The sequence below is a fragment of the Ranitomeya variabilis genome, chromosome 3 (genome assembly GCF_051348905.1).
Source record: "Ranitomeya variabilis isolate aRanVar5 chromosome 3, aRanVar5.hap1, whole genome shotgun sequence".
In the NCBI taxonomy this organism is placed as follows: domain Eukaryota; kingdom Metazoa; phylum Chordata; class Amphibia; order Anura; family Dendrobatidae; genus Ranitomeya; species Ranitomeya variabilis.
In genome coordinates this window covers 217,162,537-217,180,259 of record NC_135234.1, presented here as the reverse complement: position 1 = coordinate 217,180,259, position 17,723 = coordinate 217,162,537, and the positions used below count along the sequence as shown (strand labels likewise).

General features: G+C 45.6%; 1 protein-coding gene across 5 annotated transcripts in view; it reads left to right on the top strand.

Moving 5' to 3' along the window:
- The window catches only part of LOC143815672 (uncharacterized), a 219,540-nt gene that overhangs the window by 152,867 nt on the left and 48,950 nt on the right, over positions 1 to 17,723 (top strand). For 3 of the 5 annotated variants that reach the window (XM_077295172.1, XM_077295173.1, XM_077295170.1), the window contains 2 exons: positions 8,546 to 8,720; positions 17,106 to 17,221. In XM_077295172.1, the coding sequence (XP_077151287.1) occupies positions 8,546 to 8,720; positions 17,106 to 17,221 (291 nt within the window). The remainder of the gene's footprint in view (positions 1 to 8,545; positions 8,721 to 17,105; positions 17,222 to 17,723) is intronic. The other 2 variants (XM_077295171.1, XR_013223776.1) reach the window with 2 other exon arrangements.

Below are 17,723 nucleotides of genomic sequence, written 5' to 3'. Positions count from 1 at the left end.
CAGATCGTACAGGCAGATGTGCACTGAATGATCTGTTAGGGTATGTGCACACGTTGTGAAAAGGTGTGCGGATTTTTCCGCACTGATTTTGGTAAATCCGCACTGCGGATTTACCGCGTTTTTTTCATGGTTTTTGTGCGGATTCCACCTGTGGATGCCTATTATGGAGCAGGCGTAAACCGCTGCGGAATCTGCACAAAGAATTGACATACTGCGGAATAAACAACGCAGCACTTCCGCATGTTTTTTTCCACAGCATGTGCACTGCGGATTTTGTTTTCCATAAGTTTACATGGTACTGTAAACTCATGGAAAACCGCTGCGAATCTGCAGCGGCCAATCCACTGCGGATCCTCAGCAAAATCCGTAATGTGTGCACATACCCTAATAGATCTTTCAGTGCTTATTGGCTGCTATTATTCTCGGCAGTGCAGGTCCTTTTTACACAGGTTGATACTGTCATGGTGGAACCACTGTGCCATGGTCCAAGGAGAGCCTGGAGGCGCATAACTAGGTGAGCACCTGACTCATCACTAGAGACTCTAGTCTAGAGTCTAGTCTAGACCCTTTAGGTAATTTTGCAAATTGTATTGGTCTGTGTGTTCTATATAATTATTGTTTTGCTACATTATTAAGCAGGATCATCTTTTCATACTGTCAGTCTTCCACACTGGCTGGTGATTTTTATAAGTAATTAATATATACTTTTTAAGGGATTATGTTTCACAAACAAACTGACTTAACAGCTAGAAAGCGTGCAGAAGACTAACTGTATACGTTGCTCAGGCACCTCCATTCAAGTGGAGATGACTTAAATAGGAAGTGTCTCCCTGCCATTGGAGAGTATGTGCATTAGGTACAGTGCTCAGGAATCTGTGCACCATGTGCAGACACCAGGTACCAGTTGGAGAAGGAGTAGGAAAAAGAGTGGGAAGGGGGCCATGGAGGTGAGTTAGTTGGTGTCCCTGAAAATTCAAGTAGAAAACCATCCCAAAAACGCAAAAAGATGATCAAATAAACCACTAGCGGTCAAAAATGGAAAACAACTCAAGAGACAAACAAAATGTTGCAGAATCAATACTTGAGGAAAGAAATGCCACCATGTCCTAAAGCACCTTCCTCTAAAATATGAAAATATCCTCTTCAAAAAGGAAGAGTGCAAGAATTTTAGTGCTACTTATTGAGGTATCAATCCTAAAAGGCTTCACTCTTGCCGCCTTCAAACATATCACATACATTCAGAGAAAATGAGAGAGCCACAGCTCTGACTTCCAAAGGCAGGGAGACTGAAGCCAGCGCTGGTTAGTCGCAGGGATTGCATAACATAACAGTGATATGTAATCTCCGGGAGCGCCAGTTCCAACTGGAGTTGAGTACAAATGTTATTATTTTGAAAAGAGGAAACATGAAGATTAAAAGCGGTTGTCCGAAAAGTGGATAACTTTTCTGAGGGTGTTTGTTCCTCATCAGTACAAAGCAGGAGGTCTGATTTGATTAGGTGAGAGCATTTGGCTAGGTGAGAGTCCTCTGACTTGGAGTGTAAGGCCATGTTCACACTTTGCGGTTTTTACCGCGGAACCGCCGCGATTTTGATGCTGCGGGTCCGCAGCAGTTTCCATTGCGTTTACATTTACATGTAAACCCTATGGAAACCGCAAACCGCTGTGCACATGCTGCGGGAAAAAACGCGCAGAAACGCAGCGGTTTACAACCCGCAGCATGTCACTTCTTTGTGCAGAATCGCTGCGATTCTGCACCCATAGAAATGCATTGAACCGCTTACTTCCCGCATGGGGCTGTGCCCACGTTGCGGGAAGTAAGCCGATAATGTGCGGGTGGTACCCGGGGTGGAGGAGAGGAGACTCTCCTCCAGGCCCTGGGAACCATATTTGTGTGTAAAAAAAAAGAATTAAAATAAAAAATCATGTTATACTCACCTCTCAGCGCTGCACGCGGCCGGCCGGTCAGAGTTGCTGTGCGAACAGGACCTGCGGTGACGTCGCGGTCACATGACCGTGACGTCGCGGTCACATGACCGTGACGTCACGAAGGGTCCTTCTCGCACATCATCTTTGGAACCGGAGCGCCGGGTGCAGCGCTGAGGAGATCAGGACGTCAGAGGGTGAGTATATAAACATTTTTTTTTTATTTTAACATTACTATTGATGCTGCATATTGCTGCATATGCAGCATCAATAGTATAGGCGGAAACCCGCAGCGGAAACCGCGGAACAAACCGCGATAAATCTGCAGGGATAACCACAGCGGTTTTGCCCTGCAGATTTATCAAATCCGCTGCGGGAGAACCCGCAGAGGTCACCCGCAAAGTGTGAGCATGGCCTAAGGTGGAACGTTTCTTCTTGTGGAGAATGTTAAACTGGCATCAGTTTACATATACACCATGCAAATAGCTTCTTTAGAGAGGACAATGACAAGAACACTATTGAGGGTATTAATCCCGTTAAAAAGTCAATATTGCTTTGCATGGTTTATAAGTCTGCTTACATTGGCTTGGCACTCTCTACAAAGAGAAATGTTCCCACTTAGAATTCCTCTTCGAAAACATGACTGGTTTCACAGCCTGGAAAAGATGTTGTGTGCACATACCCTAAAGATAAACCATTCTAGTAAAGTAAATCTGGGTATTCTGCGAATTATGTATGCGTGTCTTGTACCCTGGTAGTGCATGTAGACAATTGATCCAACTTCAAGATGGTACACAGTATGTTCTCATTTGGACAGTGAGTAGATGATTCATATGCATCAAGAGTCTAAGTGAGTGGAGCAGTTGTTCACCCTACAGATGTCTTGTATGTAGTATGTAAAGGGCTACCAATGAGATGTCTTTTAGATAAATAAGGTAGAAGTAATTAACATATAACTTTTAACCCCTTAGTGACAGAGCCAATTTGGTACTTAATGACCAGGCCAATTTTTACAATTCTGACCACAGTCACTTTATGAGGTTATAACTCTGGAACGCTTCAACGGATCCTGCTGATTCTGAGACTGTTTTTTCGTGACATATTGTACTTCATGTTAGTGATGACATTTCTTCGATATTACTTGCGATTATTTATGAAAAAAATGGAAATATCGCAAAAAAATTTAGAATTTTGCAATTTTAAAACTTTGTATTTTTATACCCTTAAATCAGAGAGATATGTCACAAAAAATAGTTAATAAATAACATTTCCCACTTGTCTACTTTACATCAGCACAATTTTGGAACCAAAATTTGTTTTGTTAGGGAGTTATAAGGGTTAAAAGTTGACCAGCAATTTCTCATTTTTACAACACCATTTTTTTTTAGGGACCACATCACATTTGAAGTCATTTTGAGGGGTCTATATGAGAGAAAATAACCAAGTGTGACACCATTCTAAAAATTGGACCCCTCAAGGTGCTTAAAACCACATTCAAGAAGTTTATTAACCCTTTACGTGCTTCACAGGAACTAAAACAATGTGGAAGGCAAAAATGAACATTTAACTTTTTAAAAATTTTTTTTTACTTCAGAACCATTTTTTTTTATTTTCACAAGTGTAAAAACAGAAATTTAACCATAAGTGTTGTTGTGCAATTTCTCCTGAATACGTCGATACCCCATATGTGGGGGTAAACCACTGTTTGGGCGCACCGCAGAGCTTGGAAGAGAAGGAGCGCCATTTGACTTTTTCAACGCAGAATTGGCTGGAATTGAGATCGGACACCATGTCGCGTTTGGAGAGCCCCTGATGTGACTAAACAGTAGAAACCCCCCACAAGTGACACCATTTTGGAATCTAGACCCCTTAAGGAACTTATCTAGATGTGTGGTGAGCACTTTGAGCCCCCAAGTGCTTCACAGAAGTTTATAAAGTAGAGCCTTGAAAATAAAAAATCGCATTTGTTTACACAAAAATGATCTTTTCGCCCACAAATTCTTATTTTCACAAGGGTAACAGGAGAAATTAGACCACAAAAGTTGTTGTGCAATTTCTCCTGAGTACGTCGATACCCCATATGTGGGGGTAAACCACTGTTTGGGCGCACCGCAGAGCTTGGAAGAGGAGTGCCGTTTTACTTTTTCAATGTAGAATTGGCTGGAATTGAGATTGGACACCATGTCGCGTTTGGAGAGCCCCTGATGTGACTAAACAGTAGAAACCCCCCACAAGTGACCCCATTTTGGAAACTAGACCACTTAAGGAACTTATCTAGATGTGTGGTAAGCACTTTAAACCCCCAAGTGCTTCACAAAAATTTATAAAGTAGAGCCGTGAAAATAAAAAATCCTTTTTTTCCCTCAAAAATGATTTTTTAGCCTGCAATTTTTTATTTTCTCAAGGGTAACAGGAGAAATTGGACCCCAAAATTTATTGTGCAATTTATGGTGAGTAGGCTGATACCCTATATGTTGGGGTAAACCACTGTTTGGGCGCATGGCAGAGCTCGGAAGGGAAGGAGCGCCGTTTTGGAATGCAGACATTGATAGAATGGTCTGCGGGCGTTATGTTGCATTTGCAGAGCCCCCTGATGTACCTAAACAGTAGAAACCCCCTACAAGTGACCCCATTTTGGAAACTAGACCAACCAAGGAACTTATCTAGATGTGTGGTGAGAACTTTGAATGCCCAACTGCTTCACAGAAGTTTATAATGCAGAGTAGTGAAAATAAAAAATATTTTTTTTTCCACAAAAAATATTTTTTAGCCCACAAGTTTTTATTTTCACAAGGGTACAAGAGAAGTTGGACCCCAATAGTTGTTGTCCAATTTGTCCTGAGTACACTGATACCCCATGTGTGGGGGGGGACCACTGTTTGGGTGCATGGCAGAGCTCGGAAGGGAAGGAGCGCCGTTTTGGAATGCAGACTTTGATAGAATGGTCTGCGGGCATTATGTTGCGTTTGCAGAGCCCCCGATGTACCTAACAGTAAAAACCCCCCACAAGTGACCCCATTTTGGAAACTAGACCCTCCAAGGAACTTATCTAGATGTGTGGTGAGAACTTTGAATGCCCAAGTGCTTCACAGAAGTTTATAATGCAGTCGTGAAAATAAAAATAAAAATTTTTTCCACAAAAAAGATTTTTAAGCCCCCAAATTTTTATTTTGACAAGGGTAACAAGAGAAATTGGACCCCAAAAGTTGTTGTCCAATTTATCCTGAGTACGCTGATGCCCCATATGTGGGGGTAAACCACTGTTTGGGTGCACGGCAGAGCTCGGAAGGGAGGGAGCACCATTTGACTTTTTGAGCGCAAAATTGGCTGTCGTGTTTGGAAACCCCCTGATGTACCTAAACAGTGGAAACCCCCCTAATCTAACTCCAACCCTAACCCCAACACACCACTAAGGCTTCTTTCACACTTCAGTTGTTTGGCGTCAGTCAGCTCCGACATAGTGACGGATCGACGGATCCGTCACAATTGTTGAGAAAACGGTTCTAACGGATCCGTTTTTTTGACAGATCCGTTACTTGGGGGTTGTCTGTTAAAAGTATCTACTTTTTGGAGCATGCGCAATTGAAAAAGCGGATTGGGGCGACGGATCCGCCGAAATGGCGGTAACGACGGATCCGTCGCCCATAGGCGGCCATTCTATGGAATGACGAACGCGACAGATCCATCGCGAACCGCCATTTCGGCGCAGACAAAAACATTACAATGGCCGTCAATGTCTAGATGACGTCCGCCAAATCTCGACAGATCCGTCGCATGGCTGATGGAACGGACGACCATCCGCCACAATCCGTTGCTAATGTATGTCTATGGGAAAATAGCGGATCCGCCCCCCAAAAAATGGCGGATCCGCTATTTGACGAAAATGGCGGTTTCAGACTGACTCCAAAAGACTGAAGTGTGAAAGAGGCCTAACCCTAATGCCAACTCGATCCATAATCCTAATCACAACCCTAAGGATAATCACAACCCTAACCCCAAAACAACCAGAACCCTAATCAGAACCCTAAATCCAACACACCCCTAATCCTAATCTCAACCCTAACCTCAAACCTAACCCTAATCCCAATACACCCCTAATCCCAACCCTAACCTTAACCCTAATCCCAAACCTAACTCTAATCCCAAACGTAACCCTAATGCCAACCCTAATCCAAGCCCTAATCCCAACTCTAACCCTAACTTTAGCCGCAACCCTAGTCCTAACTTTAGCCCCAACCCTAACTTTAGCCCCAACCCTAACTCTAAATTTAGCCCCAGCCCTAACCCTAAATTTAGCCCCAACACTAACCCTAAATTTAGCCCCAACCCTAACCCTAAATTTAGCCCCAACCCTAATGTTAGCCCCAACTCCTCTCTCCTGCCGGCCGGCAGATGGCAGCAGAGAGCGGGCGCACTGCGCATGCGCCCGCCATTTTCTTTCCATAGGAAGAAGCCGGCGGGCAGGAGGGGATGCAGGAGGACCCAGGGACACCGGTAAGTATGATAGGGTCCCCGAATCCCCCTATTTCTGTCCTCTGATGTGCGATCACATCAGAGGACAGAGAATTACACATCGCTTTTTTTTTGCGGTCGCCGGTAAACGGTTAATTACCGGCGATCGCAAAACAGGGGTCGGTAAAAACCGACCCCGATCATGTTCTTTGGGGTCTCGGCTACCCCCAGCAGCCGAGACCCCAAAGATCTTCTGGGTGCCGGCCGGCGGCCGCCATTTTTTTGCCGGAATATGGCGGCGCCCATCGGGAGCCACGAGCAGCACCGGGGGAGACAGGTGAGTATCGGGGGGCCATCGGGGACCTCATTTCTCTGTCCTCTGATGTGCGATCACATCGGAGGACAGAGAAATTAAAAGGGAAATTGCATTGTTTTTCTTTGCGACCGCCGGTAAACGGTTAATTACCAGCGATCGCAACTTGGGGGTCGGTAAAAACCCCCCGAATCATGTTCTCTGGGGTCTCGGCTACCCCCGGTAACCGAGACCCCAGAGAAAATCCGACTCTGGGGGGCGCTATTCACTTTTTCCACAGCTTAACGGCGCTGTCGTTTAAGTACCCTTAGCGGCCACCGTTAAAAGGCGTATCGGCGGTCGTTAAGGGGTTAAAATTTGAAAAGGGCCCTCAGACTAATGAGACTAAATTATGACAGACAAATAACAAATAACCTATAAAGTCATATGAACATCAGCATTGATGTGTTTATACATATGTGTGAAACAGGAGGTGTATCTCCATACACAATGACGAATATCTAGATATGAGCACTAATGTGTTTTAGAAAATTTAAACAGATGGACCTGTATCCTCAAACACAATGCAGTGTTGTTAGACAGTAAACAATAAAGTGATAGTTATTGTTTCCAGATAGAGCATTTGAGGTGTTTAAAAAGATGATCATGAGTTATTTTTTACATCTAGACTGCTTTAAAGTTGATTTCTGCTGTTGAATATATATTTTTCTATACCCCATAAGGGAATTACAGATAGAGGGGATCCGCTGTTTAGGTGTCACGGGGCTTCCGCGACAGAGAGGTTCCAGAGAACCGCAGCGCTCTGGGCCTCGTTCACACAGTGAACAGAAGCTCTCCACCTGTTTTTTGACCTGGCTGCTTTGTGCCAGCAGTGCAGGAGTTAACCTTGTTGCTGAGAGCTGGGTCTCAGCTGAAGTGGATCTTGTAATCTGATCCTCTATATAGACCCAGTCCTGACTTCAGCTAGTGTCAGTGATCAGTTCTACTGCCTGGCTTGGAGATTGAAGGAGCGTAGTGTTGGAGTTTTATTTACAGAGATTGGTGTCTGCTATTTCGGTTGCATGTAAAACCTGTTTTACTTCCTGGTTTATACCTTCTCTTCCTTTCTCTGTGTTTCCTCTGTGGTTGTGTGAGCACTTGGTGAGTTTGAGACTTTTAGTTACCTTGTCTGTTTACCCTGTTGTTTGTTGAATTGTCCACCTCCTTTGGGGGGAGAGGGGGCCACTGATAGGGCCAACTCAGGAGACAGGGATACGCTGGCGGCTCAGGCCTCCTAACCATCATAGGTACCCCTTAGACAAGGGAAAGCCAGGGCCCCATTATAGTGGCAGGGTCAGGTGCGGGTCCCAGTACGCCGTCCTGCCCCTTTATCGCCGTTTACGGCATGACATTAGGGTCCCTATCTCTTGATCAAAGTTGTGGCACATAAAAAGAGCATGTCTTGCAATGATCCTGAATGACTTTGTGCATACCAGTCTTAATGAATGCACCACTGGAGTAAGGTGCAACTCCAACCACTTTATTGGAGTTGTCCAAGACTGGTGTAAAAAGACCAAAAGTCCCAACATTTTTGTGTACTTCAAGTTGTTGTACTTAAGAATTCTGACAAAGACACTCAGATGATTCTGGCCCTTATTGCCAGGATTCACCACAGATTGCAGCTGGTTATGGAAGTTCACAGTAGAGGGGGGAGGCACGTTGCGATAAATTTATTATTATTTAACTACAGTATGGGGATTGCTAGAATTGGAGAATCCTTTATATTAATAGGAACATTGCTTTATTCTATACAACTCTAATTTCTTTTCAATATCTAAATGAAATGCCATGCCGAATATTTTTCTTTTCTTTTTAGGAATAGATCATTCTGAAAACATTACACCCTTTACTACTGATCAACTTCCTGGGACAGAGGAGAATAATGAGACTACTCCAGTGTACATACTGAACTCAAATGTGACAATATTGCAAGGAAATTCTACATTAGACCCTCAGTCCAAACCAGGGCAAAACAATAGTAGTTATCAGAGGTATGTCTACAATTTGCATAAACAAGAAGAATCTATGTGTTTCCTAAAGATATCCTTTATGTCACTGCACAGAGATTGTAAATCTGCACAGAAAGTTTCTGTGTAGTAAGGAGTGATACATGCATTGGCAGATTATAATGAGTGCAATCAGGGCTACCACCTGGGGTTCCGAGAGGGCCCATGGCCAGATTGCCGTCATTATAATGCTTTTATGGCACTCAGCTGCCGGCGATACAAAATTGTAGCGCAGCTCCACGGGAACTCCTGTTGACTCTGCTGGCACTGGCCATCGTGATGACATCAGCACGCCAGCATGTACGCACTTACCATAAATAGAAGTGGTGCCTCGAGGACTGGAGAAGATCGCCGAGGTAACGGGAGTGAAGTGAGTACCGTTTTTTTCGGACTATAAGGCGCACCCAGGTTTTAGATGTGGAAAATAGGGGAAAAAAATATTTGAAGCAAAAAAATGTGGTAAAATATTTAATAACATACTATTATATGTGGTGTTATTATATATAATAGTATGTTATTATGTTGGAAGCTGCAGGACCAGTGTGGTTTCTGTGAAGTACTATATGAAGACGCTGGAGGGTGAGCATAAGAATGGGGGCACAGGGCTTATATTGAAAGCACCACTCCAGCACTGCAAAATAACACTGGAGTGCTGCTTTAAAATCCCATGGGAGAACTATAACTCCCAGCATGTCCTGCAGATCCTATGACATGCTGGGAGTTATAGTTCACTAAAGGAGTGGCAGAGTGTGTTATTGTGTTTTGGAAAGACTAACCTCTTGTGGCAGCCAGCCTGTGGTGAGGTAAAAGCATCCCATGACTGCACACACAGAGCCCTCCCTCTTGTTGCCTTTCCATAGCACAGGTAATGGAAGCCAGCAGATTCTAGTGTTGGAGTCTGAAGGACCTGTGATGATGTCAAGAAGAGGGAGGGTTCTGTGATGCTCCAGCCCGCCCACTTCTGACATCATCACAGGTCCTCCTTGTGCACAGTTCTCAGCGTGGAGCCCAGGCAGGTATGCAGCGATCTCTCCCCCGGACCCTGCTGCTGCTGCCTCCTCCTCCCCCGGACGCACAGATCTCCCCAGCTGCTGCAGGAATCAGCGCTGAGGAAACCCTGTGTCGCTGCTTAAGTGCAGTATTCATTTGCTGCTCCCGGCTCATGCTCAGCTGATAGGTGGGCGGGGAGTAGCTAATGAATATTCACTGCAGTTAATCATCGGGACCACATGGTTTCCCCAGCGCTGATTCCTGGCCGTGGGGACATTTTTCTGCCTCCTGAAGTGGGATAACAGTGCGATCCCACTCGCTGCTGCCCCCCTCCCCACATGCTACATCCCGACCATAAGACGCACCCACACTTTCCTCCCAAATTTAGAGGAAAAAAAGTGCATCTATACTCAGAAAAATACGGTATGTGTTATTTTTGTAATATGTGTATGGGATGTGTGCATAATTATTGGGGCTCTCTGAGGGCTGGTATTGTATATAGGGGGCTATGTGGGGTTCTCCTATGGTATGTAGGATACTATGTCGGGGCTCATACTGTATATAGGTAGATATGTGGGGGCTCATACTGTATAGAAGTGTTTATGTGGTGGCTCATATTGTATTTAGGGGCTATGTCAGGGCACATACTGTATATAGGGGCTTTGTGAGGGTTCACGCTGTATATAACAGTTATTTAAAGGCTCTTGTTGTATATAGAGCCATTTTGTGTGGACCCATACTGTATGTAAGGGGCTATGTGGGGCTCATACTGTATATAGGGGTTATTAGCATACTTAATTCTGCTTAATAAGTGATACAATATAAAAAATAATTATAATATGTTAATATTAATATTGAGCAGAATAATTTTCAGCCTATTGGTTAGGCCTTCCCAACAGTCAGTCTCTCTAATTTCTCACCCCTGCTCCTTTATGTATAGCGCTATGCTATGTATAGTGGGGCACCCCATAGGGCCGTGGGGTACTCGGGCTGGGTCCGGCAGTACTTATAGAGGTGTTCACAGCAGCGGTGACCCGATCCGTGGCCCTGGGCATCCAACTAAAGGGAATAAAGTGTAGTGAGAAATAAAGCCTATGGAGAAATGTCCGTGACGCCACCTATGGTGTTTGGTCAGTGTGACCAATGCTGCTTGTTCAGACCCTCTGGAACTGGTGGTATGGCAGCAAGGCTGTTTCAGCTCCCCACAGGCAGAGCTTAGTCCCAGAGCAGATGTTAAAAGGCAAAAGGATAGTGATTTGAAGTGGTGCTGAGCAGATGACGCAGAAATAACCTTTAAGACACAGCAGGATGCAGTTTTCCAGATTTTACTCAGATTCCAGGGTGTGCATGCTTGCTTGGTGCCGTGCCCTCCAGGCAGGGGATCCAGCCAACTCCCAAGTAGATTGGTGAAACTTGCCCAGGACTCCCCTTTATGTTCCTCTCCTGGCCGTGTCCCTACACTGGTGTCCTCCTCTCATGCCCAGTGTCTTCACCCACAGGGTCCCAAGCCAGCAGCTTCAAACCTGGTCGGGCGACGTCCTCAGTGTTCCCTGGGTTCTATGCAGCTGCCTTTTTGGCGAAGTATGGGTGGTGTTTGGGTGTAGCACTTAAAAATACTACACGCTCCGGTCCATGCATTCCGGTCTCACGAGATGATGAAGTAGCGGTCTCGCGAGACCGCTACGTCATCAGCTCGCGAGACCGCAATGCATTCTTGGGACCGGAGCGCCGCGAGGAGCATCGCTAAATGCCTGGCCTGGATCCGGGGGCCGCCAGAAGGTGAGTATATAACTATTTTTTATTTTAATTCTTTTTTTAACAGGGATATGGTGCCCACATTGCTATATACTACGTGGACTGTGTTAGATACTATGTGGGCTGTGTTATATACTGCATGGGCTGTTATATACTGCGTGGGCTGTGTTATATACTGCGTGGGCTGTGTTATATACTGCGTGGGCTGTTATATACTACGTCTCTGTGCTATATACTACGTGGGCTGTGCTATATACTATGTGGCTGTGCAATATATTATGTGGCTGGGCAATATACTACATGGCTGTTATATACTACGTGAGCTGTGCCATATACTACGTGGGCTGTGATATATACTACGTGGCTGTGTTATATACTACGTGGGCTGTGCTATATACTACGCAGCTGTGCAATATACATGGCTGGACAATATACTACGTGGCTGTGTTATATACTATGTGGGCTGTGTTATATACTATGTGGGCTGTATTATATACTATGTGGGCTGTTATATACTGCGTGGGCTGTTATATACTGTGTGGGCTGTGCTATATACTACATGGGCTGTGTTATATACTATGTGGGCTGTGTAATATACTACGTGGCTGTGCTATATACTACGTGGCTGTTATATACTGTGTGGGCTGTGTTATATACTATGTGGGCTGTGTTATATACTGCGTGGGCTGTGTTATATACTGCGTGGGCTGTGCTATATACTACATGGGCTGTGCTATATACTACATGGGCTGTGCTATATACTATGTGGCTGTGCCATATACTACGTGGGTTGTGTTATATGCTACATGGACTGTATATAATACGTGGCTGTGCTATATGCTACGTGGGCTGTGCTATATGCTACGTGGGCTGTGCTATATGCTACGTGGGATGTGCTATATAACGTGGCCTGTGCTATATACTACATGGCCTGTGCTATATGCTATGTGGCTGTGCTATATGATACATGGGCTGTGTTATATGCTACTTGGCTGTGCTATATTTCTGTGCATCATGAATCGTGGTATGTGTTAAAGAGGGGGGCCCACTGAGACTCTTTCGCCCGGGGCCCTCAAAAACTTGGAGCAGGCCCTGGCTTCACTGATTTGTTCATGGCCGGCTGGGCGTGACCATCAGCGACAGGTGCAGTCCGGCCGCGAATTGGCGCAGAATTTGAACCACGCTTCGCTAATTGGTCGCACCCGGCCATCCGAATCCTGTGTATAAATTGCATTATTCTGAAAACTTAATAAATAAACTACATACATATTCTAGAATACCCAATGCGTTAGAATCGGGCCACCATCTAGTATCCTTTATAAAACATTAACATTTACTTTCAGTAGGGATTCCTTTTAAACACTAACATACACGGTATACTATTCTCTATCAGACACTAACATTTTCCTCATAAAATTCTAGCATTTCCCTCTATAACCATTAGTATACTCTTAACATACTAACATACACTCTCCATAGACTTCTCTTTCTTTTGAGCCTACCAGGTCACACGCTCTAAAATATTCTTAATTAAACCCACTAAAACTTCCTATAAGACATTCACTATGAGGTGCATGAGAACATCTTTTCATTAAGCGCAACTTGCTGTCAAGCCTCACAAACTTTAGTGGGGTCCCCAGCCAGGGTGTCTCTCTCTTTGGTGTGATGATGGGGGAACAGTCCCAAGCCCCCAACGTAGGCATTGGGTGTGACTACAAGGCATTGTTGATCACCTTTCAGACGACATCTTCGGTCACACCAGACGGTTTTGCTTCTGTGATCATTTTAGCATGTAAAACCAGTAGAGAGCACATAAGGTGCTAACTATATACAAGGAAAATTTTGATCATGCATTGTTCATGATTCCTTAGTTTTAACTTGCAACACCTAATCAGGTAACAGTAACTTTCAAATATTTACATTTTCCTCTGGTGACAATGTCAGTTTACTTTTTCTTCTGCCAGGACAGGACCTGCGTACTGCCACCTTCTGGATGCCCAAGCACAGGGTTATATCTGGCCATGGGCACACTGCAATAAGCCAAGGTAGTTGATTCCACCACAGGTGTCTGGGTGGACTGATGACGCTGAGTAACTGGCCTTGCTGGGCCTGTTGCTTCACCTGCAGGGACTGATGCTGCAGTTAGGGGGTCTGATGTTGCAGCCCAGTCTGTAGCCTTTAGTTGCTTTTGTACTGGGATGCACTTTTTACAGTCAAGGGCGTACTTTCCTTTGTCACCGATGTGGTGGGTGTAAGTTACCCTGTCTCTGGGGTAAAGGTCTCGGTCGAGGTGACCTTCCATAAGGTGGGACTCTGTCTCTACGGTTGATAAAAATCTAATTTAGTATCCCAGACTCCTTGATGAAGCCCCAGCCTTTCTTTAAATTAAAGACGACTACTTCTCCCTGCCGTAGTGGTCCCGTTTGCCTGAGGGACCTTACGCGCTTGGGCTTTTGCTTGCAAATTCCTTTTCTCATACTCTGCTTGCCGGGCCAAGTACTGTTGTCTTTCCTGCTCCTCCCGCTGTCTGCAGTGCTCCCGCCAGGTCATGTTGGGGATTTCATATCATATTTGCCCTGGTTGGTCCCCTGTGAACACTACGGGTTTGGTGTATTTAACCCGGGGCCCACTGGTTGGAGTTAATGGACTGTGATTTGGTCAAGGCTGCCATCCCCTTGATCCCAGTGAAATCAATGAATCACTTCTCCGCACGTTGGAGTCGGCGGGGGCGGTAAGGGACCTACCAGGGTGTCTGGCACAGGAGGTGCTTCGGGACTTGACGCCTGAGTACCCTCGGTGTCCGGTGACAATTCACCAAGGAACTCAAAACCCTGGCCGGGAGTGTATAGCGGTGGAGGTGACTGGGGCCAAGCTGCACCCCTTACCTTCTCTTCCAGGGTGCTGGATCTTCTTCCCTGCTTCAGGATGGATGTCGCTGCCATCCTGTCACTGCCGCCTGCTGCGTCCTCATGAGCTGACGGGTGAACGCCTCCACTTTCACGCCTAGGAGGTCCAGATCCAACACCGGCAGCTGGGAAGGATCATCAGAGGGTCAGCTGGGGGAGTCCTCCTGCTTCACCCCACACACCAGCCTTTTCTCCTTCCCTCACCATGTTGCTTGCCGGGTCTCCTGCATCAGTCTCGTTTCCTGCGGTTTTGCTGTACCATGCCCATCTTTGTGGACGGTTCCTCGGTCTGGGTGGGCAGTTTCTCTTTCTCTTTCTACCATTCCGGGCCAGGAGTCAGATCCCCCTGGCCGATAAGCCTGTTGATTTTGCACCATATTCTTTGTATGGCACGGGCAGTTCTTTGGTGCTATCTAAAAACACAGTCCAAAACAGGCGCACAGGACCAGTTTTTAAGGGTCGGTCCATCGTTCATGATGCCAAGATTGGAGCACCACATAGGGCTGTAGGGTACTCGGGCCAGGTCCACCAGTACTTAAAGGGGTGGTCATGGCAGCGGTGACCCGGTCCGTGGCCCTGGGCATCCAATTAAAGGGAATAAAGTGTAGTGAGAAATAAAGTCTATGGAGAAATGTTTGTGACGCCAAGATTAGAGCACCCCATAGTACCGTGGGATACTCGGGCCAGGTCCGACGGTACTTAAAGGGGTGGTCAAGGAAGCGGTGACCCAGTCTGTGGCTTTGGGTATCCAATTAAAGGGGATGAAGTGCAGTGGGAAATAAAGTCTATGGAGAAATGTTCATGACGCCACCTGTGGTACTTGGCCAGGGATGGCCAACGCTGCTTAAAGGGGACCACTGGGGCTGATGGTGTTACAGCAGAGTTGGTATAGCTCCCCACAGGTAGAGCTTAGTCCCCTGGGCTACTGGTGCAGTTGGAAAGGGATGATAGCTGGTGGGGTGCAGGACTGAGGGTGCAGGAAATAATTGGAGGACACAGGGTTTTCAGTCTCCTTTACCTTTTACTGGTGAATTTCAGGTGCAATCCAAGGCACAAGATACAGGTGTAGATGGGGTCCAGGCGGCCTGGGAGTTACTTGGGTTCCACTTAGGCAGGTGGGTTCAGAGGCCTTCCTTCTGCGCTGCATTCTCTGTACCTTGATGCCTGAAGCTTTACAAAAGTTCCTCTCAGTGTCTGTTACTCCTAACCCGTATGGTTAACAGCATGAGCCTGTCAAGGCTCTGTTTTCTCACTGGCAGCCCCAGGCTTCTGACTTGCTGTGTTGCCTCCAGGAATTAGATTGGCCAGGAGACCTGCAATCTCCTGCCCTCCGGTTCTAGCTGCTGGGCCTTTAGTACCCTTGCAACCACGGACTCCGGTGACCGGTTTCTTTTGCGCTTTGTCCTGGGAAAAACTCAGTTACAGCTCCATTCCCAGTCTCTCTCTCCTCACATGCTTCCTCTCCCTTCACTGTCTTGCACTACAATCCCTAACCATGCCTCCAGATCAGAACTTATAGGGAAGTTCCCCTGAAACCGGGTTTAGAGCTCCCCCTTCTGGTCTGGAGTCAGGAAGCTGTTGTATGTTTATGTTACCTGCCAAGTGGATCCCTCCTTACTCCCAGGCATAACATCATTCTCCCCATGAGGAAGGAAATGCCATTGTGGCAACCAGACTCCTGGGGTGCCACAATAGTGCTTTACAAAAGGGAAAAACTTGTGCTGCTATCTTTCTCATTTTCCATCTACAGATGGGCATCATAGCATCTGTGTGTTAAACACATGACCTATCAAAGAGGATCATGTGATACGTCATGTGACACATCAGGTACGGGGGAGAGGGCGCCCACCCCATCTAAATAGCCCTGGCTATTAGTGATGAGCGAATATACTCATTGTTCGGGTTTTCCCGAGCAAGCTCGGGTGGTCTCCGAGTATTTATGACTGCTCGGAGATTTAGTTTTCCTTGCAGCAGCTGGATGATTTATGGCTGTTAGCCAGCCTGAGTACATGTGGGGGTTGCCTGGTTGCTAGAGAATCCCCACATGTAATCAAGCTGTCTAGTAGCTGCAAATCATCTAGCTGCGGCAAGGAAAACTAAATCTCCTAGCAGTCAAAAATACTCGGAGACCACCCGAGCGTGCTCTGGAAAACCCGAGCAACGAGTATACTCGCTCATCACTACTGGCTACTCTTAATCCACCCCTGGATTCATGAATTGCCTTATGTATGGCATTATCCTGCTCTAGAAGCAATGCATCTAGGAGAGAAAAGCCCTGCTGGGGATAAGCTGGCTTCTGGATGCTTGGTTTCCTTCTAGGTTTAACTGGCTCAATAAAGAAGTGCTTATCCGAAAATGTACAACTTTTTTGCATCCCCTTACGAACAGCATGTGATAAAACATGGCATAAATTTATATTGTGTTGGATTCCTATAAAATCCAATAGGACAAAACCTCTGAGTCCTTTAGTAGCCATACAGAGGTACAACAGAGGCTTCTTAGACTTTTTTTGGTGCTCTTTTATGGCTCATGAGTCATGACCAAAATCTTTTAATCTGTATCTTACCTAATCTATGGTAAAATTTTCACAATCTATTATACTGAATTTATTAACTTGTTAGGTTTTAGCAGTATTATTTATAATTATATTTTTGCTCTATAGTTCATAATGATATTTACATATGCAAGTAAATGTTATCTCATAATTATTTCCATACAGCAATGTTTCTAGTCCAAAGACCCTGATCCTCGTTTTGATCCTACTACTGGCCATTATCTGTGTCTTTGGTTTTGCAACGCTGATTCCCATTTTAATAAAGGCTCGAAAAAAAAGAGGTACAAACTAGCAATAGTGATTTCGTTGACTATTTTAACTGTGGGGTATGTGAGTTCTCTCTGATCTAGACAGTTTCAGCAGGATCAGGGGTGGTGTATCTGTACTGAAAAGTTTGGGTTTCATACCAGACACTCAGTATCGGGTGCTAAACTCTGAACAAGGACTTTTCCAGGAAGTCCATTTTAATGTTTGGAGTTCTGTGGGAAGTCCAGAGAGAGAATAAATGTTTTCCAGCTCCAAAGTTCAGGTGCTCATTGTTTTCAATGGTGTTCGGTTCTGGTTCAAATTCGAGTATGTTTCTGGCACCCAAATTGAACTTTGGACTAAAGTTCGTGTGTAGTGATGAGCGAATATACTCATTGCTCTGCTTTTCCCGAGCACGCTCGGGTGGTCAGTATTTATGACTGTTCGGAGATTTAGTTTTCCTTGCTGCAGCTGAATGATTTACAGCTACTAGCCAGCCTGAGTACATGTGGGGGTTGCCTGGTTGCTAGGGCATCC